General features: G+C 44.8%; 2 protein-coding genes across 8 annotated transcripts; one reads left to right on the plus strand and one right to left on the minus strand.

Moving 5' to 3' along the window:
• Positions 1–204: 204 nt before the first annotated feature.
• LOC142904525 (ubiquitin carboxyl-terminal hydrolase 12-like) lies at positions 205–4,924 on the minus strand. Of its 4 annotated transcripts, XM_076050675.1 has the most exons (14): positions 4,789–4,918; positions 3,401–3,542; positions 3,216–3,289; positions 2,626–2,862; positions 2,476–2,543; positions 2,012–2,384; positions 1,780–1,911; positions 1,570–1,693; positions 1,293–1,444; positions 1,110–1,209; positions 934–1,010; positions 725–848; positions 587–641; positions 205–511 (listed from the first exon to the last, which is right to left on the minus strand). In XM_076050675.1, the coding sequence occupies exons 1-14, from the start codon at positions 4,857–4,859 to the stop codon at positions 303–305; spliced, it is 1,938 nt and encodes a 645-aa protein (XP_075906790.1). In that variant the 5' UTR covers positions 4,860–4,918; the 3' UTR covers positions 205–302. The 4 variants fall into 4 exon arrangements, with proteins under 4 accessions (XP_075906790.1, XP_075906792.1, XP_075906791.1 ...); XM_076050677.1 differs by lacking the exon at positions 3,216–3,289 and having other exon boundaries at positions 4,789–4,924; XM_076050676.1 differs by lacking the exons at positions 205–511; positions 587–641; positions 725–848 and having other exon boundaries at positions 888–1,010.
• Positions 4,605–22,018, plus strand: rell1 (RELT like 1). 4 transcript variants are annotated; one of them, XM_076050680.1, is made up of 9 exons: positions 5,811–5,914; positions 6,681–6,864; positions 8,669–8,884; positions 12,341–12,409; positions 15,228–15,282; positions 18,329–18,577; positions 20,249–20,387; positions 20,757–20,797; positions 20,886–22,018. In XM_076050680.1, the coding sequence occupies exons 2-8, from the start codon at positions 6,789–6,791 to the stop codon at positions 20,787–20,789; spliced, it is 837 nt and encodes a 278-aa protein (XP_075906795.1). In that variant the 5' UTR covers positions 5,811–5,914; positions 6,681–6,788; the 3' UTR covers positions 20,790–20,797; positions 20,886–22,018. The 4 variants fall into 4 exon arrangements, with proteins under 4 accessions (XP_075906798.1, XP_075906799.1, XP_075906795.1 ...); XM_076050683.1 differs by lacking the exons at positions 5,811–5,914; positions 6,681–6,864 and adding an exon at positions 4,605–5,116; XM_076050684.1 differs by lacking the exons at positions 5,811–5,914; positions 6,681–6,864 and adding an exon at positions 4,898–5,116 and having other exon boundaries at positions 20,249–20,381; positions 20,754–20,797.
• Positions 22,019–22,759: the final 741 nt, after the last annotated feature.

The raw sequence follows: 22,759 nt of genomic DNA on the forward strand, positions 1-22,759 counted from the left end.
ATTTGTAGGACACCACCATGTTCCCATTAGATACTAATAGGCTAAAAAGGGGCCTTACATCTAGTGGGCGTTCACCAACATCTGCTTCATCTCGATGTGATCAGTAGGGGGCAGCAGATGCTGCTCAAGTCCCAGCGGGCCTTCATTCATTACACTTTGCAACTTCCTGTCACTTTCCCTGGAAGGGCCGCAAAGAAGAAGGTCATCATAATGAATCTGGCTGATACAAGCTTCGGGAGGCATCCATCTCTTTAACTGTAGATGGCGCTAAGATGGTGGCCATTTTTTTTTCAAACTGAACATCAACATTTGCCGCCATTTTTGTGTTTTTGTGCCAAGTCCGGGAGCCACTCCCTTCTCTGGTAGAATAGCAGGTAAGCTGACTTCTGCCGGCGGCGGCACACATCCTCACTGGTCGTCTTGCTGACTCTTTCATCGTCAAAGGTGAGCCAACAGTCCGTCACGTCACCTTGGTCAGCTTCATGGTAGAGTCCCTCACAGATGTAATGGCCTGTAGAGGAGAGACATAGTTCAGGTGGTTGATCCTCAGAAAGGTGTGCAGTGACAAGTGTGTCATAAAACTTACCCCCATAGGCCTTTTTTCCAATATGGCTGATGATGCTAACAAGTGAGTAGTGAACCTGGAAAAGGACAAAGTTAGCAACAAATATGTTTCACTAAGTTGGATATTTTTCCTCTGAATTTGGCATCATTTTTTTTTTACTTGTGCAGTGTTGTCGGATCCAAGATTCACGACAATCTCTCTGGATAAGTTGATGGCCATGTTGTCTTTCTGTGGCTTTTTCAGGCATGTGAATCGGAACCTCAGGAGCTGGAGAATCAACACGCTGAAGAGAAAGGGCTATGAGAAAGGTTCGTCAGAGACATTAAAATCTGTATTGTGATGGTGCTTTGTCAGTGTTAAACATTTACTTGGGCAATGTCAAAAACGACTTCTGTTGTGAAGACTCCTCTGCACCACATTCGCACCAAAACTTCACTGGTGTCTCCTGCAAATTGCAGGTTTTATAGTGAGAAGTGTTTTACGAGTATGAACATCTAATGGGATGTAGTTAAATGAGGACGAAGTGAGCAGGTGTGACTCCTACCTTCAGAAACTCTTCAATACATTGCCTCACCGAGCCTCTACGCACGAGGTTCAGGGGAAGGATCACATAGTACGCTTTCTCTGTTGTGTGTACGCCACATCTATAATATGTGCTGAGGTAAGATGATTGGCTACACGCTTTGAAACCACATCTAAACCTCGATATGAAAGGACATGTACTTACGTCTTGCAAGACCTGGTGCTCAACATTTGAAAACCGATGTGAGCATCAACTGGGCAAGTGTAGCTGACGTTCATGCTGTCTGCAACCCGATTCAGAATTTCTGAAAGGGACCTCAGCCTCTCCAGGATGCTGTTGAGGAACTCCTGGGCATCCTGCACGGAGAAATACAAACAATTTTAGTGTATTGTAGCGTCCCTTTTTTAAGAAAAAAAAAAAAAAATCAAAAATCAAATTGTAGTCATTATTTGATTGGATTAAATTAAGAATGCCTGCTGACTTTCTGGTGGCTGTCCTTGAATTCCAAATTGAACTCGGCAACAGCATCTTTCAAATCAGACAGGAGCTGTAATTTCTTCTCCTCGTCTTGAGGGAAGCGGCAAAAGCCAACTTTCACTAAACCTCTGGAGGACAGAAGTAGAGATCAGTATTAGACACTTTTTTACGGGTTCACCTTGAGGGGAGAGTTCTGAGGGAGAGGGTGCTGCACCTTATGATTTTACATTCTGGTTGAGACTGCCACACCTGCTGATGGTTGTGGACCTCCTGAACAAATGGGGTCAGGGTCAGGAGTCCCTGCAGGACCGAGTTCATGTAGCAAGTCTGGCCCAGGTTGGGGAGCCTGACAGAAAATGTAATAAAGCGCACAGGATTGAAGACCAGAGCATGTTTTCTCTAGTGGTTTGAAGCAGGCTGGGTTAAAGGTTCTTGCAGATGCTTACCCAAGGCAAGCCAGATCATCTTCATCAAGGCTTTGGACTCCTTCCATTAGCACAGATGCTTTAGGACTCATTTGTTCACATTTGAAATTTGAACTCTTGACATATCCTGAAGAGTAGGACTCCAGAGACAAACTCTCGGGGCTGTTGCTGAGGAGATTGGAGTTGGACGTCTGGGAGGTATAAGAGGAGCGAGACGACACACTCAGTTCCTCCTCGTCTGTCTCAGCGGTAGAAGCATCTGACCACCGAGCCTTGCTTGCACTCCAGCTTTTCCTGAAGTACACCCTCATCTGAAGAGACTGGACTGTTTGGTTCTGTTTAAGCCTCCTGGAAATGTGTTTCTTCAGCCTCAACTTCCTCAAAGATGATGAGACTGAAAGAAAGGAAGAGGAAAAGTAAAGGTGTTTTATTCATGCTGTTGGTGGAAGTAAAAGGTGAGCCACAGAACCATGCATGGTAGTTACCACAGTGACGCCTGCGTTGACATTTTCTCTTCATCACCTTTCCTTTGGGGATCAAACAAGCTTTCCTACTGCAACGAGAAACAGGAATAAGGAACAGGTTTTAGGCCGAATGCCGTTCTGGTGGACCATACTCTGTGGGGTTCTTCTTACATACGACTGGTTTTCGGCTCGACAAAAAGTGTGTCTCTTGCTGCAGGTGGTGAACATAATGGTTCCATCGTAAATGTGTGGTCAACCTCCATTGAATTGTTTTCTTGGCTGGAACCATCAGTGTCTTTCAGCTCTGTGATGTCAGTGTTGTGCAAGCACGTCAGAATTGATGGCCACCAGAGTTTCTTCCTCTTTTCTTTTCTGCTATCAGCCTCCTCCTTGGTATGAAAACTGTCACTGAAGAGGAAGAAATATGTTTACTCTGCTTCTTTCTCAAAGCAGTCCTTTGCCTCTTTCTTTCTGAAGGTGGGTTATGATTAGAGTGTATGGTGGCCATGGAAAAATGTGCATCATAATTCAATTCTGATTTCTATATTCTAAATATCTGCCATAATGAAAGGGAACCTGCTGTCAAGAATACATAAATGAATTAATTTAAGCAGAAACAACACAATAAGTATGTGGAGGTGATTATACAAGAAACACAGAAAAAACATAGTAATTCTTGACCCTTGACGTCAAAATAAAAGCAGTAAGTGTAATATAAGTATTTTTAAGAAGATGTTGCAGGCTATTAAATGTCATTGTACCTTTTTTCCGAACCGGAACATAACTGCTCAGTATCTGCTGACTCGCTCTCTGTCACAGATGCGCAACTGGGTTTCTGTTGAATATTAAACATATATATGTATATGCATATTTTATCCTTATATCACTTATATGTTAAAACAGCTGAAAATACATAGTGCTCGATCTTCAGCTCTGATAAACGTACTTTCTTCCATCCGAGGATCCTGCGCCACCAGCAAACCTTGGACTTTAGCTTCTCGCTCTCATTTTTGGGTGACACTGTGGAGGCATAGGAGGCTGGAGCTTCAGGTACTGTAGTTTCTTGTTTCACGTTTTCCATAAGAATACTAAAAAAAGATTAAAAAAAAAAACAGCTGATGATAAAGATGGTCATATGACAGTAATGTAAACCTCCAACTGCTCAAGAAGCAAAAGTTTTATTAATTCACCTGCAACAAATCCCAGAGCCACATAGAACATGTAAAATATAATCAGCAATTTAGGGCTCATCAGACATTTTTGAGACTGCTGTAATAATTCCTCTCTAATTTCAGGTACATTCTGCATTTCACAAATATCTGCATTGTTAGTGACTGCATAATTTACAATGTGCCACTTACAGACAAAGCAAAGAATTCTGGAATTTGAAGGAATGTGCACTACATAAGAATCAAGACATCAAGGCAAAATATTAAGTTCAACTTCAAAGGAAAACTTTAAAGGCGGACAAAGATGTCATCTGGTGTGTTTATGTCAGATTTTAGAACAATTTTGATACTTCTGCTTGGAAACTGGAATTGTTGTAGGACACTGTTTCTCCAGATATCCAAATAACACTAATAATACTAATAATATATGTGTAATAGTTTGTCCATCCATCCATCCATCCGTTTTCAATACCCGCTTCTTCCTGAGCTCAGGGTGATGGGGGTCTGCTGGAGCCTCTCCCAGCTGTCATAGGGCGAAGGCAGGGAGACACCCTGGACAAGTCGCAAGTTCACCGCAAATAATATTTGATTGTATCTCATCAAATATTATTTATCCTACATTTGTTTGCAGTTATCTCACAATGTACAGGTTGATGTGCCTCAAAATTAGATTTTTGTCAACATTTATACAATAAAGGAAAATCTGAAATTGTTCAAAAGAGAATGTGTGACTTATAGAATTCCAATGTCCTCTGTCCAACACTGAAGATCCAATGCATTGCCCACTATACATATACCTTCTTTATGGGTACAGACCACAAATGGGGTAAGATAGGACTGCTACCAGTACATCTATTTTTGGTTAGTAATTTCACTGTCCACTGTATTACCTCCCTGGGCTATTTGGGCATTTCAGGATGTTTTTTTTTTTTTTTTTTTTGGTGAAAAATGACTTTAGAAATAGATTCTTTAACATTTTTCTAATTGAATTCCCTTATTTAAATCTACAAAAACAATATTACCAATACTAAACAACAAGTCATCTTTTGGTTGTTACTTTCAAAAACAAAATTATTTTCAAGAGAAAATATGCTGGCATTGAAAAATTCGGTGAATCTTGAAAAACTAAAAACAATATTGAAGAGCACTCAATGGGTTATTTTACCCATTTTTAGTGCCTTTTCGTCTTCTTCTAAAGAGCAACGTTGTACAAAGACGGAAGGAGCAAGTGGTCATTTCTCTTGCCACTTCCTGTTTGTTCTTCTGTGTTGGAGGAGGGAGTACCGGCCGAGAAGGGCGTATCCTCTGTTGGGCATTAGGAAATACTTCGGAGTCGGTTGACAGCAGGCGCTCTCGTAGTCGAGGCGGACCATTGATAATGATGACCACCACCACCACCACCGACGGCGGCCGCCTGTGACCAGGCTGGCGGGCTTTCAACACCGGCTAGCAGCAGCCACGACCACCGATGGCTGACTCCAATGTGATCACACGTAAGTTTCCCACCCTTTTCTAAACCGTGGGCACGAGCGGGAACGGTGGCTTCACATTTGCAGCGAAGTTTGCTGGAGATTTTGTCAGCCAAGAAGTTGTGTTAGTTTGAAGGGGCGCCTGTTGTGATGCCGTCTCGGCGCTAGCAGCGTTAGCTCAATTAAAGTGACCTCCAGGCGAAGTTGGTGAAGGGAAAATTAGTGTCGACATAATGAGAGGGACTGCGACTGTCTGTCTGACAGCCGTGTGTTGACCGTGGTGGAAAATTTACTCTCGCACAGTGACACGTACTCACGCGCTCTGGCCACAGAGAGAGGTTTCTGTAAGGGTCACGATGTGACAGTCAAATGTGATTTCTCTCCATCTGCGAACCTGGTTGAACTTAGCTTCAACTTCGATATTAAAGAGCAGAGCCGGATGATAGGGAGAAAGAAAATCAGTTTCGGAAAAACAGAACGTTCCACAGCTCCAGTTTGACTGCTTCACTGTTGTTTTTCGCCCCCCCCCCCTCCAGTTTGACCATTCTAAAAGCCTCTACTTTTAAAAATCTGACATTACGCCCTAACTTTACAAAGTAAGAGTGCATTAAAACAAATAGGCTGAAAATCAGTTGTGTGAACCTTGTACTTGTGTAATAAAATGTAGCACAATATATAGATTTTTTTTTTTTGTGTGTCAGCTATTGGCAATTTGATGTTTTTTTTCTGCCAGAATACAATAACAATCTTATTCCAGTGCTTCTGTCTGGTGAATCTTTGAATCCTCAAGTCCACACCAGATGGGAACACTACTACATAAAAGTGAGGACATCCCCCCAACTGTTCGGAATGTTATATTTTGTATTTTATACTCTTATAAATTTATCAGTCATTTTTAGTGGGTTTAAAAAAAAAAATCTCTCATGTTACTGTACTTCAAATTTGTACTAGACTATTATAAAGACACCTCATGAACAGCTTATCCCCTCAACCCCCAGCCCTGTCTTTGTAAAATCAATGTTGTATGTTAACAAGGCCAGAGACGGTGCGATTGAGACGGAGAAAAGAAGCCCATCGACTGGGCAGCCAGTGGTCAATGAGACTTCAGACAACTTCTCATTTCCCCTCTGGCTCCTCAGGAAGGATAAAAGGAAGAGAATAATGCTGTTACAGCTGGTTAAGGGTCAGATTACGACTGAAAGTAGCTGAGGGAAAAAAAAAACCCAGTAGAATTCCTACTGAATGCAATTTTTCTCTTTGCAAAAGAGATGAAACTGACTTGGTCTGATCAGGCGCAGCCATCAGAACCACAGGCGGCCTTAGAACTTAGTGTTCTGTTTTTCGTTCAATCACAAATAGCTCTCGCTTATTTTTGTTTCCAGTGATTCAGCAGCAGAATTAATTATCTTCCGGCAGGCAGACAACCTCTTAACGATATAAATCCCATAATGCAATGCAGTGTAAAGGAAACCAGTTACTGGTTGTTTTTTATCTCACAACTTGTTTTCGTTTTCTTAGCGTAACTGTTTAAATCCTCATCTTGTTGTTTTTCTTGTCTCTTCATTGCATTACCGACTGAATCCTCAAGGCCTGTTTTTCCATCAGTTTCCAATGAGCCTTGAATCAACCCTTGATGGTCTATGACATGGAAGTCGCCCTGTTCTGCAGCTTTAAGGCCGACAGTCAGTGCTAGACAATGGTCTTTAACAGCTTGCCTAGTCTGATGCATGCTGGGACAATGCGAGAACTCATCAGGAGGCACATGGTGAAGGGTATGCTGATAAATTCCTTGGCACACACGCACGCACACGCGCACATGCATACGCATTGATGTAAACAGAAACTCAGACAAAAGCGCTCTTGTTGCCTTACGTGCACGTGATTCCTCAACAGGAGCCTGACGCAGGTCTGACCTTTGACCTCATGACCCTAACACTTGAAGGGACCCTGTTATGTCCATTTCTAGTTTTAATAAATGCATTGCTGCGATCTTCTTGCAACAATAAAAAAAGGTTACTATGATAATCAGCTCAACCTTTGACATGAAAAATCGAGGAAAATCCCAAAACCTTATTTCAGCGTAGTAACGGCGAAAAAGCCGGCCAAGAAATAGACAGTATTTGTAATTGTTTGTACTTGGTGTGTTAGTTGTTATCCCAACAATGCAAGAAGACATGCTGAAGAGCTGAAAACATCCGTTTTTCAGAGGCCCTGGCAGAGGGAAACTCTCTGAGTGCCGAGATTGTCGGGTACTTTTCTTGGCCGCAGTGATGGAGGCTGTTGTCAAAGCCGTCTGGGTTGAGGGATCACGATGTTGACTTGAGGTGGAGCTGCTCTCGCTCGCCCTGCCAGAAAGTCTGGAGGAATCCTAATGGGTTTAAAGTCCGGTGGGCTGCGGGCGGCTTGGCTTTATGGTTTCACTGCTGTCATGTGTCACAAGATGTGAACCTGGAACACTTGATTGTACGTGTTCAATATGCCTTCAGAAAATGTTTGGAAAGCGGAGGTCCACTTAAAAACAAAGCACAGCCCACTTGGTCGTATCCATTTGCCCAATGCCCCTTTCTTGGTTACACCACAGGCTGAACAAGTTGGCTATTCAGAACCAGTAGCACTTTGTTTCATCTGGTGTGAGCTGACTCCAAACAAGTGCAAAAATCCCGTCATGTTCTGATCATTAATTATAATCACTATTTCAGCTGTAATTAAATTATGAAATATTTCGTGGTTATTTTAATAAAGTAGGTTGTATTGGATGTATTTTTTTTTTGCCACATATGCTTTAGATTTGTACCTTCTGAAGTGATGAATCTTGAAATTGAGATATTTTTGGTCATCATACAGTACATATACATACTCATCCCAAAGTTTCTGTTGTGTTCAATGCAAATAAATACGTTTTTTTATTGACTATTGGGCCAAGCAGCGGCAGCCCAAGGCTTCCTATTTGGGCGAAGTGTGACACAAGACTAAAAAAAAAACCCAATCTAATCTTCAAGAAAATCCTTCAGTGCTGTTTTCTTGTGGGTCTAATGTCCACGTGTAATGTTCACAATAAAACTGGAATGCTGGTGAACCTGATGCTAACGCATCATCCACACTAATCTCTTTAGCTGCAGCTAGGCTACCATTTGCTTCCTGTCTGTCTTCTTCTGTTGTTTTTACAGGCAGCGGGCAGCCGACTGACTGACAACACTCCAGATCTTAGGATGTGTGAGATTTCAGAATTGGAGTCTTGGTTGAAAGACGCCTTTCATGGGCATGATTTTAATCAGTAGCCGTCCTCGGTTCCCGTTTACCCTCTGTTTTACATTCACTCTTCCTTCTACCTCTGTTGCCAAACATCCCGAAGCCACCGTGCGTCACCTCCAGCCGACTGTGATTGATCCAGGAAAAGAAAGACGACAGAGCCGTCATGTTGGTGGCATTTTAATCCCCACAGCTGCTTCGTTTGGGTCTCTGTCGCGTCCTCGCACCTGGCGGGGAATATCACGTTGCCCTGAAGGACATTGCGATGACATTCACTTTAGCTTTCGATAATAATTCACCGTCTTGTCTTCTCTTTCCGACCCCCAGCCGGTCAGCCGACATGGACCGGGCAAGAGACAACGCCGGAAACCAAGCCAAACTACGTGGCCTTCGTCCTGGTGCCCGTGTTCTTCCTGCTGGGCCTGCTGGGCGTGGTCATCTGCCATGTGCTGAAGAGGAAGGGTTACCGGTGCACCACCGAGCCCCAGGATGACGAGGAGGTGAAATGCCAGGAGGCGGAAAAGGACGCCGAGCTGGGCGAAGGTAGAAGAACTCGCGACTTGCTTTTACAGCGCGTAAAGCAGTCGAGCTTGCCGAGCGTTGTTATGTAATGGGACTGTAACTTGACCGCTGGAGCTCAAGAATGACTAACAGGTAGAGACAGGGAGAGATCGGGGCGTCATGTGCAGTCATAACTCGGGGATTAACCCTGCGTTGAGATTTAAGTGCCAGGGGAGAGGATGATGAGACGTATTCATCAGGGCAGAATCGTGAGTCATACGGGGGAATTTCTGGATTCGTTTAAAGATTTCCCGCCTTTGCTGATTGATTATTTCCTGGCCTTGAAAGACCGCTTGGATTAAAGTGCTGTTGTCGTTGCTTTCGGTTTTAGTTGCATTCTGATCTCACCATAAACTCACGGACACGGTGTACTATTTTTACACTGATATATTTCAAAGGCGTTGCACATCCACACCCTGTACTCAGATGAGTTCAGACTGTTCTAGATGGCTGATCAGATTAGATTAAGGATAGAGTTGAGGGTTGGTTCACAGACATAGACTGACAGTTTGGAGATAAATCATCAGATTCGATAAACGTATCGAGTGAGACCAGTTTTTATGGCTTTAAGCTATTCAAGGGAACACTCAGCTCAGATACCTTGGAATCAGACTTTGACTCCGCATTTGTTTTCGTTGTATTTTTTATGATGTTTTTAATCTGACGCAATCTTGTCGCAAAGAACCAGCCGAGCACCAAACTTTGTTGATGCAAAAGTTTTAATTCATCATTAACCTCAATAATTTGTCCAGAGCGCATTTATGAAGCTTTGTAATGCGTAGCCATTCAGCGGACCCTGGGCTTCAGCTGCACACCAGTTGACACTGCCAGACTTGCGCAGCATCAGGAAGGTATAAAAGTCACCTCGGGATCTGCAGTTGTGAGATAATGAAGCTGGAACAGTGCTTCCTCTGTATGTCTTTGTTTTTATATCAGAGTTTATATACAGGTATTACCCAGCAAATTAGAATATCCTGAAAATGTTGGTGTATTTCTGCAATTCAACTTAAAAGGTGAATTTGTCATATTATATAAACAACTAATATGCAAATCAATATATTTCAACTTTTTATTTCTTTGGATTTTGCTGATCAGGTCTTGCAGCTAAAAAAAAACCTCAAATTTTATAATAATTTCCTGAGTTTGTGGGTTTGTGGTTTTAATAAGCTGAAAATCTTAATCGTCAAAGTTACAACAAGGAACTGCTTGAGTTATGTCAATTTGCGTGTAATGGCTCAATAAAATTTGTTGGTTTCATTTTTTATGGTAAATTGCCAAGATAAAACAACTTTTACTTGATCTTCTAATTTCTCGGGTAGTACCTGTGTATATGAGTTTTAGACCCTCAGCGCAGAAGGGCTCGCACATCATCTTTTGAAAGAGGTGAATGGAGACGGTGTCTCGGTAGGTCCACCAAGTGCAGATCAGGCTCGGCTTTGCTGCCGCGAACGGCGGCTTTGTTCCGTTTAAAAATGAACATCTTCATGTTCGTGGAATATTAACCTCTCTGAGAACCGTATTGGAAGTTTTTTTTCCCCCTCAGTGTTGGGGCTGATTATGAAATGGTAGATCAGGACGGTGTCATGATTAGTCAGCTTCATCATGCAGGTGTCATTTCCCTGATGTGGGGTTTCGTCTTAACAGTCGCAGTCTGTGTGAGTCGCTCACTTCCTCCAGTGTCCTTGTCGCTTTAGGGAGTGGAGACCTGGGGACTCCACTCAACCCTGACAGAAGGTGTAGAGGTGTGTATGTATAACGTAAGCTGAAGCACGCGTTACAAAAAAAAGGAACCGCCTCCAAATTTCTGCGGCCTTGTCATGATCATAATTGGTTTCGCGTCACCAGTGTCCAGTTTGGGCTGCAACTAACGATGATTTTTTTGATTAGTCTCGATTATCCTCTTTATTTTCACAACCTATTTTAGACTTCTGTTGGGACCTAACTTGCTTAAATCTTCACGCCTGTGCTATACTGGTTTACTCTGACAGTATACGTTTTTTTTTTCAACAAATATATCAAAATAATGACACACAAAGCATTTAACTGTGACATAGTTGTTATATTTTGCAACGTAAAATATCATTGGTATATTAATTTTCGATTTAAAGGTTAGATGAAATGTTTCTCACAGTTAAATACCTTCAACGTGTTTAAACCTTTAGTTTATACTTTATACTAAGTTTATTGAATTAATATGCCCTAAATAACACAGTTGATAAGTGATAAGTGAAAGAGTGTTACGATCCAGTATAGACGCTGCTATGGACAGGGGCTGTAGTTCACTAATTACTGCCGTAAAAGACCTCCGTGAACCATCGTCCGCTACTACCGTTGAATGCTAGGAGAGCTTCACAGAGTTTTCACCTAAAGTGTTTTGCTGCTTCATTTTCGAGGAGATATTACTAAACTTTAAAAACTTTGGGTTGGATTTTTCAAGCCTTTTCAGAGAGGAAGCTGCTCTTCTTCCGTTTTTTTTTTTTTTGCAGGATGTAAACAACGAGCGACACTGCCACCCTCAGCGCTCAGTACTGCACTACAGGTACAAATGAGCACGTAGCGGCCGGGGTGTGATTTTATCATTCAAGAATTTACAATAACACGACACGAAAATTTAAGAGGTTGTCTTAATATTACGAATTGATGTCGACTAATCGTTGCAGCCCTTGTCCTGGTTGACCTTTCGTAAGTGACTAGTAGTCAGACTAGTGCTCGCCCTCTAGTGGTCACATGTACCTTGCGTCTCTCTTGGGGTTTTACATGCACATGATGATTCGGTGTATTCTTCATGTTTTTTTTTTAATGCTTTGCAAATAGCTCTCACTAGCGTAGCCCGAAGCCTCACACTGCAGCTATAAATCCTGTCAGGTGTTATGTCATGCGTCGAGTTAGTCAAAGACAAGCATGAAGCTGTTAGCAGAGTGCATCGGGGATCTCTCATGCTGTCAGCGTGCCCAACCCCGTCTCTCCGAACAAAAGAGTTGGAAGGCAAACGGCAGCGGCTGCCTGTTGAATGCGTGCGGACTTTTCTTGTTCTGTTCTTTTGATCGGCTGTGATCATCTTTTTATTCCTTTACGTCACCGTCCGCCCAAGTTCCCCTGCAGACGTAATTTTACACTCGATCAAGAGAGCAGCCTCGCATGGTAACGATCCAAAAAGCTCCAGAGAACATGCAGAGCTTGTCGCACCCGCTGTTTCCTGTTTGTTCAGGTATTAGCGTTTTGCTAAAATGCTTTGTTGGACTTTGTTGGAAAAAAAAAACTAGATGGGGTTCCCTTTGTGACATCATGAATGGGTCAGTCTAGAATTTCCGCCACCTCTTCAAAAGTGAAGTAAGATAAGCAGCAACAGATGCTGTATGGTGGCATTTGCCTTATTTGAGGTCTCTAAATATTTCTAACGCATTAATTCAATATTGTTTTTCTTTATCTTTGCTCCAGATGTGAACGACACCGTGAGTGAAAACGATACGGTGGGGCAGATTGTCCACTGCATCATGAAGAATGAAGGTATGTGTCCAGCAGACAGGGATTCTTCACGCTGTTCAAACACTCGCTGCCTTGCCGCATGTCGAGCACCAGTCCGTCCAGTAAATCTTCTGGGGCCGCCGTGGTGGTGGGTAAACGTTTGGACAAAAAGGTGCCCCTAAAGAGTGTCTTGACAGGTTTGTGAGTGGAGAGCAATGTGTGGTCACTCCCTGCCGAGGTTGTGGTGAAGGTAGGTATACATTGGCTTTATAGCGCGTGAGCTGCCTGAACTGTGAAATCTGTGTTGCTTTCTATGGCCAAATTTGGCTGTAGGTATCAGTGTAAGTGTGTTTGACCATTGTGATGCATTCCAGTGCTCCATGGACACCAGCGGGTTGAAAATGAAAACAGTGTCCTCTTTTCAAATTGAAAAAAAAGAGCAAATATATGTTCGTCGGATAGAAGCTTTTTCATGGGCCGACATAGGAATTCTGACCATGTGACCTCTCGACATCGACCGCTCATTCCTAGAAGCACAACAAGCATTTGTTATAGTCCTGCCAGGTACACAGTCACAAGCCACACAGGAAGTGTGTGTGTGTGTGTGTGTGTGTGTGTGTGTGTGTGTGTGTGTGTGTGTGTGTGTGTGTGTGTGTGTGTGTGTGTGTGTGTGTGTGTGTGTGTGTAGGATATCCTCTGGCCACTACATCGGAAAAGCTATGATTTCCGCAACCATCCTGATTAAATCAGTGTGAGCTTTTACGTAAGCGTAGTTTGCGTGACATACTCCTATTTAATCATAAAATAAACTAAAATTCTTCAAAAAAAAATTGTAATTGCATCTTTTAGCCATGATTTCTGATAAATGAATAAATGAATAACTAAATATTGCTACTTTGCCTGAAGAGAAGTTTACAGTTGTCAGCGTCTGGAAAACCTATTTATAATTGTTGCGATGATCCGGGCAGCAGAGTTCTGGATGAGTTGGAGTCATTAATTAATTAGTTTGGCCGGAATGCCAGAAAGCAGGGCATCGCAATAATCGATGCGGGAAGCGACAGGATGTCAGTGCTGGCTTGGGACAGTGATGGGCGGAGTCTGGAGATATTGCAAAGGTGGGAAAAGGCAGTCTGGGTAATGCTGTGAAAGTGAGGGGTGAATGAAAGGCTGCTGTCTAAGATGACGCCGAGAGGCTCCTGGCTTGATTGGAGAAAGGTACAGGGAATCCATCGATGATGACGGGCGGCGGGGGAGAGAGCTGAGATATGGCAAGGGTGGATTTTGAACCGATGAGGAGGGCCTCAGCTTTGTTGGCATTTAATTTCAGGAAGTTCCTGCTCATCCAGTTCCTGATGTCTTCCAGACAGGCAGTAAGGGATGAGGGGGGGAATGTCAGCAGTGGGTCTGGAGGTGATGTAAACCTGTGTGTCGTCAGCGTAGCAGTGGAAATGGATCCCCTGCTGTCGGAGGATTGAGCCCAGCAGTAGGAGGTAGATGGTGAAGAGAAGTGGGCCCAATACTGACCCCTGGGGAACACCCAGTGTGACCCGAGCGCACCCAGACTTGTTGTTCCTTAGTTGGACAAACTGCTGACGGTCAGCAAGGTAAGAAGAGACCCATGAAAGCGCAACAACACCAGTGACCCCGATGTCGGCCAGACGGTCCAGAAGCCGTGTGTGGGAAATGGTGTCAAATGCTGCGCCGAGGTCTGGGAGGACGGTGTTTGGCATTTATTCAGGCAACCTGAAGTTGAAAACATGAGAAGGTCATCAATTCTCGGATGCTATAAATAACCTCTTGATGTAGATGTGGGAACTCCCCAGCAGTGAAAGAACAGGAAGGTGGCGCTAGGTGTTAACTGGGACAGGGTTTTAGGTCGTGGCTCGCTCTCCCCGCTCGCGTCGGAGTGGGTTCACCTTTTAGTAGTGCCGTGCGAGTGTTCAGTGAAAAATATTATTCCCTTCACAGTGGACGCAGAGTATGCTAAAGGTGCAATATATCCCATCATGCATTGCGCTTTCATTGAGCTGGGAAAATGAACATGGCAGAAAGATGAGGGGAGCTCAACAAGCCAAGCTTTATTTATTTATTTATTTATTTTTTGTTGAGAAGACACCAACACACATTCGCATTATCACAAAATGTATACATGTGTGTGTGTATTGATTTCTTTAGTTATTACCATCCGTTAACGGCATGCTTCAATGATGCGACGGCAATGACGTTATTAAGAGCACAGAGAGTAGTGTGTGACAGTGATAGTGATAGTGTTTGGCTGAGAACAGTGTACAGTCAGCTCGGCAGGACTCGCCAGACAGTGAGTGTGTGATTTTGAAAACAGCCCCGGTGTCTCTACGGCCTTTTGCTCTGCAGATGTCCCACATTCATTTCCTTACCTCTAAAAAAACAACAACATCCTTTTTTTTTTCTTTCCTTTTCGTATGACAGTTTTTCTAAAACTGTTGTGTGCTGTGGAAGAAACCCCCCCCCCCCCGAGGCTTTTGTGTTGTTGTTTTTGTTTGTGCGCGTGCGTGCGTGCATTTGTGTGCGTACGTTGCGCATATGTTTGGTGACAATGTTGTGGCTGATAAGCTCTTTAATTGTGTCAAGGAGTTAATCTCCTGTTGCTGTCTTTCAATAAGTGCTCCACTTAAAGTCGCTGAAGTGTTCTCTCTCTCTCTCTCTCTCTCTCTCTCTCTTTCTCTCTCTCTCTCTCTCTCTCTCTCTCTCTCTCTCTCTCTCACCCTCTCTCCCCGCTAATTCTCAAAGCTGCTCGTATCTCTGCGCAATTCAGTCTCTTGCTCACTCTCACTCTGTCTCACTCTCTCACTCTCTCTCTGTGTCCCTCTCCCCCTCACAGCCAACCTGGACGCCCTGAAGGCCATGGTTCACGACAACAGCATCGATTCTGATGGGTAGGTCTCCGCTTGCGTTTGGTGATGTACTACCCGACGTGACCGGCAGGTGGCGCCAGAGCGCCGCTTATCAGAGGCTCCTCGCTGACTGAGCAGCCAGAGCAGGAACTGCACGCACAAGCCAATCAGGCGGTGTCTGTCCTGCTTTGATCCTCCTGCAGACTGGCGGGTTGTGATCGAGCAGCTGACGACGTGACTTCAAATCTCTGTGGTTTGGGATGTTATAGTGTGTTTCACATTAAGGGCGCAGGGAGGGAAACAGGAATTCAAGTTCACTTGGACCTTTTTTCTTTTTTTACTTTTTAGATCAGCTTTCAATTGCAAGTACACACATTTTCTTTTTTTCAATACCCAAAAGGCCTTTTTTAATTTGATGACTTAATTGGTGTGTGCGACAAGATCATTCATCTACGGAAGAGGATTAGGGCCACAAGAAGAGAAAAAAAATTAAGATAGACTTTTTTTTTTCAAGTTTCCAATTCGAGAGTAAAGATGAAATTTTGAGATTAAAGTCAGAATTTCGGGAATAAAATCGAAAATTTGCAATTAATGTCAACGTAAAGTAAGTCAAAATGTAGAGAATAAAGTCTAAAGTCTGCACGCAAGTCTAGTGGAGTTTCCCCCAGTTTCCTTATTACTGTGGGTGAACCTTGTTGGTTGGTTTTCAACAGTTTACTTTTAACTGTGGTTAACTGTGTTTTAATCCACCATCCATCCAGTCTACTCGCAAATTTAAACTTCTTCTTCTTTTTTTTTTACGTCAACTTGTCACAAAAAAGTCGATGTAAAGAAGACAACATTCTTTACATCAATTTTTTTTCCCACAAAACTTTGACTTTATTCACGAAATTTCAACTTAAAACTCGAAATGATAACGTCAGTAAAAACCTCTTTCCTGTAATATTTTTTCTCTTCTGGTGGCCTTAACCCTCTTTTGAATTCATCACGTGGACGTAACGTCTGTTGTGCCGAGACAGGAAGATGGGAAGCGATAGGAGGAGATTTAAAGAGGAAACGTGGTGCAGTGTAAACAACATGGTGCTTGGCATCTTGTGATAAATGGTTTGTTGACATTGATTTGTGCTGCAATAACGATGTGTGTCTGTCGCCTGACAGAGATGAGAGTTTCAGAAGCTCAGACATTCTCTTTTCTTCTTCTTCTTCTTCGGTGCGGTTGATCAGCCACCACACCAGGCTGCTCTGCTTGATTCCGCCCAAGAAAAGTGGGAGATTCCTTTCCTGGGCGATGAAGCTCCACGTTCAAGTTTTGTCAAACACCTTTGTCGAGCGTCGTGCGAGAGTTCTTGAATGACGCGCGTTGCCGCCGACACGTTGGCTCTCCGTCGTTTCCCCCCCGATCCTTCCTCGGTCGGTTTCCTCGGTCTAATTGCCTGAAAGGTTTTCCTCCTTCCCGCTCCCTCCGACATTCCCGTCCGCGATCAAAAAAAACCTGCCAGTCTGTTTGAAGCGGCCGAGCCACCGGGACGAGCAGCCATGACATGAGACGTCTCCGTGTTGCTCGGCTGCGCAGATAATGAGCAGGAGGAGAACACCCGCCCCCCCCCCCCCACTAACCCCCCACTACGAGCCCCTCACCCCTCCACGCACATTGCCGGGAGTGATGGAGGGATGAAAGACGTCAGAGATGTTCCTCTCTTGAGATGTTTCTGCTTTTGTCCTTCGAGAAATCTGTCCAAATCTGCCACCGCCAACGACTTCCCTGCCTTCGCATTTCCGTGCGCGCGCCCCAAATCTTTTATCTTTCACACATTTCTGCTCCTTGTTTCCGTTCCCTCTTGTTTTGTCAATTATCCCACAGTGCTCTCTATCCCTCTCTCTCTCTCTCTCTCTCTCTCTCTCTCTCTCTCTCCTCTCCTGCGCTCACCCCCCCCCCCCTCCTCGTGCCATCCTCACTCTCTACAAACCCGATTGGGCCGACTGCCAGCAGATCACTTAGAGACCAGGGGAGGATTAGGGCCACATTTATGGCTGATTCTTCGTCATGTAGCCCCCCATGGGAATCGTGCTCATGTCGGTGCTGGAGGTAAACAGAAGATCCTGTTTCTCCTGCTGGCTGGAGGCAGCGTGTCATCAGCAAACGCTCCTTCAGAAACGCCACTGCTCTTGGGTTCACACGTCACGACACCCGCTGGTTCTCAACCAGCGCTGTGTCTGTTAACTGCACCGACCAAAGAAGACACGCAACACCCCCCCCACACCCCTCACACCCTCACCAATCACGGGAGGTGGTTGGGGGAGAATGGGGGGTTGAAAGTTGAGTGTTTTCTCAACAGCATCCCCCCCATCAAGTGACTCAAGACCCTCACTGGGTACTTCAGCACAAGAACAGAATAGGACACGCCCCTTAAAGGCACAGTGTCGCTTTAAAATGGATCATTCATTCATTCATTCATTCATTCATCTTCCATACCCGCTTACTCCCGAGCTCAAGGGTCTGCTGGAGCCTCTCCCAGCTGTCTTAGGGCCAGTTCATCGCAGGGCCACATAGAGACAAACAACCACTCACACTCACATGCACACCTACGGACAATTTATAGTGTTCAATGACCTCACATGCATGTTTTTGGAGTGTGGGAGGAACCCGGAGAGAACCCACGCAGACACATGGAGAACATGCAAACTCCACACAGAAAGGTCAAAGGCCTGGAATCGAACCCATGACCTTCTTGCTGTGAGGTGGCAACGCTAACCACTGCGCCACCATGTCGCCCTTAAATGGAGCAGTTGGCGTGAAATAGAATAAAGATAACCTGCGTTTGTAGTTGCCAAAAACAAACAAGTGTTCTCCTTTTTGTTAATGAAGAATCATTTGTATATAATTCCATAAGGTACACAATTCAACTATTTTTTTGCTGGCACCTTAGTTATTTATTTATACTAATTAATATCTCGGACACATTAAAAAGATGCAAACAAAAGATCCACCTGACTGATCTTTGAGGCAAGCGGCAGCCCGTCATTTTCATTGAGAAGCGCTTGACTAGATTGTCTTCTAAGACTCTTCCCCTCCTCCCTCCCATGTCAGCCCGCCCCTCACCCCCACCAGCCCGGACACCCCGAGCCCACCCATGACCCCGCTGTCGCCCGGCGCACCGCCGGGAGCTGCCAAGCACACCTGCAACCACCTGCACACCATCGGTGGGCCGGGCGGCCACAAGAACATCTGCAGCCGCTGCAGCCAGAAGAAGTGGCCGCTGATGAGGAGGCTGACGCCCAGGAAGTCCGAGCTGCGGAGGAGCCACCACGGGGAGGTGACGGTGCTGTCTGTGGGCAGGTGAGCAAGTGTGTGTGTGTGTGTGTGTGTGTGTGTGTCAGAACCCCAATTCACACCAAAAGCATCTGTGGTGCGTTCGTGACTCCGCAGCAGACCGCGGCCATTAAAGTCAGTGTGCGTGTTCTCACCACCAGGGGGCAGCATGGGGCGGTTTCAGAAGCGTTCCAGGAGCATGAAACCTACTGAAGCCGCTTTGGAAAAATATGCGGCGGTTCTATTTTGGCTTCATGCGTGACGACCAACTGCATTTCCATTACTCCTAGAATTGTGAAAAAAAAAACTAAATATCGCAATCAAAAACCGGTCATGGAAACGCCTGAACTTCTTCGAAAAACTTCTCAAATATCACGAAAAGGTTTTGATGCTCTCATGAGGTGGTTTTCCAGACATATCGACCGAGAGGTACATTGCAAAAGTGTCATGGAAACACTTTATTTTTGCATTTATACGTCAGCGGGCGTGAAGTACGGAGTCACTCGACCAATTCACTTCAAGTGAAAATGGTGCGTTATGATTGGACGGCGGAGGAGACAGAGTTTGGACAGTTTTCAAACGCTTTTGTTTTCGCTGTTGTTTTCTTTATATACACACAAATCGGTCGCGCCATCTTGCGATCCTGCCGTGAGCCGCCGCACTACCAGACGCCACCGCTGTTTCAATCTCACACGGGAGGGCGGGGGGGCGAGGGATATTAGCAGGGGCCACGCTGGCCCGGTGAACATTAACTTCCAATGAAACATTAACGTGAACTTCAAGTGTTTGTCATTTAAAACCGAGTCAATTCTGGAAGCCGATGACCTGTGAAAGAGTGAAGGGCAGCAGCTCCCATCCCGGTCAGGGAATAGTGGCAACATTCAGGCTGCGTTCAGGCTCCGTGGGAAGATTCAGTCGAGTCACCTCGGCAGAACGGCCGTGACCCCCCCCGTGACTGAGAGAGAAAGCACGAGGCAGTCAGTCAGCGTTTGTTTGCCTGGTTGTTATTAAACCTGCGACACACCCAGGACCTCCCAGAACCAGTACCTACCCGGTGTACCATGCAGAAACAGCAACATGGTCCACTGACCCACTTGTGTCAAAGTCAGAATGCAACCTAGGAAGGGCCGGTGTGCACAGCTGCAGAGCGCTGTTGTCAGTGATTAAACCTTCCATGTTCCGTTATTGATCCTGTTTAAATATTAGTAGTTTGGACTCCCTATGAATTGTAATGTCTTTTCTTTCATTCTCATGACTATTGACAAGGCATCAAAACCACGTATGAACACACAAATTCAAAATAGCCATAAAAAATGTTGCTGCTGAATTACATGTATTCAGTATCTAGCTGCAGCGGTAGTTTGTGGCAGCAAACTTCAAACATATTAATAGTTTCCCACTGATCTGGGATCAGCTGCCATGAGCTGATGAGTCAACATGACCTGGATATCCAGCTGCCGATGTGGCCCTTCCGAGTGTGTGTGTGTGTGTGTGTGTGTGTGTGTGTGTGTGTGTGTGTGTGTGTGTGTGTGTGTGTGTGTGTGTGTGTGTGTGTGTGTGTGTGTGTGTGTCTTGTGAATTTCTCCCTCAGGATGAAAACGGTATCTTTCTGATCTCAACTTGGGCCACTGGCAGCAGTGCCGCTAACACTGCCAACCTGTCGTCACCCGCTCCCCCCCCTCTGGTTGTCTTGCGCAGGTTCCGGGTGACCAAGTGTGAGAGATCCTCGCGGGAGCGCCGGACGCTGCTCATCTCAGACTCCAACGGCAGCGCCCCGACGTCGCCCACCGAGACGCAGCCCAAGAGCAGGACCACCTCCGAATCCGAGCAGGTGGGTGTCCTGGAACCCCCCCGTCTCGCCCCTGCCCCCGGCCCCGCCCAACACCACCACCACCACCACTAACCCCTACCCCCGGTTGCTGCTGCGACACAAGAGCTTCACAGCTTTATCCATTTGTGACAAACGGCTATTGGCTCAGCTCTTTTATTCATACTAGCTGGACTGCAGCAAGTCATTCATTCAATTATTTCTTTTAAACAAACCTTTACAATGTGAACTGTGATTGCAGTACACTTCTCTTACCATTAGAGGGCTTCATTTCATGACATTTCCATGAATAGAGAGAAAACCAACTTTATCATGCAACTGTGAGTTCTATGTATATCAAATCATGTTTTTGTAATTCTTTCCCCCACCCACCAGGAGCAGACAGAGGACTCAAATAAAGACAAGCGGTAGTATGAGAGGTAACCACCCCTCCCGCCCCCAATATATACACCGATGTTTCCCCACTTCATCTCATCCTGAATGACTTTTGATTCCCTCCTTTCACAGGCTTCCAAAGAAAAGGGGGTCAACGCATTTGTAGAATATTTTTGAAACCCCCTGAAGGAGAACAGTGAGCCGTCGGCCACGAAGGGCCGGAGCAGCCGAGTGACTGCGGGTTCCGTGGCTGCGGCTGCGGCTGCGGCGGTGGCTGACAGTGATGCACTGACTCACACCGGCCAGTTACACAACAAGCAGAACAAATCTCACACAAGTGTTTGTTTCTGCAAGACTCAGAGTGTCCTCTGAAAATCACAAATAGTGCCTTGCTCAGCGGCGCTGAGGCCTGACCTGCGGAGCTGCTGGCGGTGGCGAGCACACACTTATTTTATTTTTTTTTCTCCACACGGACGTCCGTCCGTCCGTCCGTCCGTCCGTCCGTCCGTCTGTACCGCCGCTAAAGCAACAAGCCCAGAAAACAGGTGCGGCCCGTCTGTTGAGACGCAGCTGCAGCCTGTCACTCCAAGCCAGGACGCAGCAACAGACGGGCATCTCGGTCACAGGAAGCAGGAAGGAGAATGATGACTTCCTGGTGAGGTGTTAACACTTGTCCACTCCAGTGTTGATTTCTCCAGTCTAATCATCTCCACTTTGCAATAAACTGTTTTGTCATGTGTCATTAAAAAAAAAAAAAAAACCAAAAAAAAAAAAAAAATTAAAATCTACACTGTTTTTTTTGTTTGTGTCACTCTGTGGCTACAGCAAGCAGTCGACCTGAGCAGCCATGTGAACCAGTGTGTGCAGCAGTATCATGTCATGTCAGTGTTGGAGTTATAGTTTAAAAGGTTTAAAATCTAAAAGTAATTTGTGTTTACTACATTCACTAAATCTGCATGATCTGATTTGTTTGTCTTGGCCACTCTTAAAATTGTCTTTTTTTTAATATTAACTGATCAGTTGTTTTTTGGATCTTGTTAAAAATGCAAAGGAAATTTGTTGCCATTCAGTTGTGTATATTTTAGCTGTTTTCCAAGGAAACGAGATATAAAGTTGATATTGTCAGATCCAGTGCTTTTAGAACTTGTATAAATTTTTGAAGTCCGTACATATCACTTTGAATATCTTTTTTCTTGTCACACCAAAGTTGGCCTTTACAGATTTAAACATATTTGTGAAGTGATATACAAATAAACTTTAAGAAACACTTGTTTGAACTTGTACGTAAATTGTACATTTAATTGTCTACTTTAATCCAAAAAAGAAGAAAACATACATTGTTGTGCCTATTATTTTTGCACGAAGGTGTTTTTGTGTTTTAAAAGAGAATTAAAGAAAGCAAAAAAATGAACTTGACTAGTGGCGTTTCAAGTGTCCATGTGTGAATATGTCGCTTTGCAAATATGCAGAATTGCCATGTACTTCACGGACACTTCAATGGTCCAAAAACTGAGCTCGTAGAGACTGACGCTCAAATGGTGTGTGAGCGAAGTGGCTCCGGGGCGTTGCGTGCTCGCCTACATTAATATTTATTAGTGAGCTAACATGCTGCTTGTGACAGCTGCACATTTTAGAGTGGAGCGAACAGTTTTACTTCTGATTAAATGTCTTCTGTTTTTAGCATTTATTTTTTTTTTTTACCCATTGCCTTTAATAAAAGGCAAAAAAACAAACAATGTGCATCCACACAAACATGTCAACATGGAACGACTGCAACACGGCCACTTGCAGCGAGGTGTCGAAGCTGCGTGCGCTTGAACGCAGCCAACGACTGCATCTCGGCTGAGACCTCAAAGCTGATCAAGTATTAAAAGCCTTAATTGCGCCTTCTTCTGGTTCCTCGCCACAGTCAAGCGTCTGTCTTCATATTCTATTCTATCTCATTTCCGTCCCCTCGGCCCGGCTCGGCTCACTCCAGTCTCCTTCTCTCCCTTTACTTGGTGCTG

This window comes from Nelusetta ayraudi, unplaced genomic scaffold (assembly GCF_046127955.1).
Source record: "Nelusetta ayraudi isolate G7.1 ecotype Tasmania unplaced genomic scaffold, CSIRO-AGI_Nayr_v1 ptg000128l, whole genome shotgun sequence".
NCBI classification, from domain to species: Eukaryota; Metazoa; Chordata; class Actinopteri; order Tetraodontiformes; family Monacanthidae; genus Nelusetta; species Nelusetta ayraudi.

Coding starts and splice junctions, on each gene's coding strand:
- rell1 (XM_076050680.1), top strand. CDS start 6,789: ATGGTCTTTAACAGCTTGCCTAGTCTGATGCATGCTGGGACAATGCGA. Junction 6,865..8,668: donor CAGGAGGCACATGGTGAAGG/GTATGCTGATAA, acceptor TCCGACCCCCAG/CCGGTCAGCCGACATGGACC. Junction 12,410..15,227: donor CTGCATCATGAAGAATGAAG/GTATGTGTCCAG, acceptor TCCCCCTCACAG/CCAACCTGGACGCCCTGAAG.
- LOC142904525 (XM_076050675.1), bottom strand. CDS start 4,859: ATGACCACTTGCTCCTTCCGTCTTTGTACAACGTTGCTCTTTAGAAGA. Junction 1,210..1,292: donor AGCACCAGGTCTTGCAAGAC/GTAAGTACATGT, acceptor CACATATTATAG/ATGTGGCGTACACACAACAG. Junction 1,011..1,109: donor GTATTGAAGAGTTTCTGAAG/GTAGGAGTCACA, acceptor TGCAATTTGCAG/GAGACACCAGTGAAGTTTTG.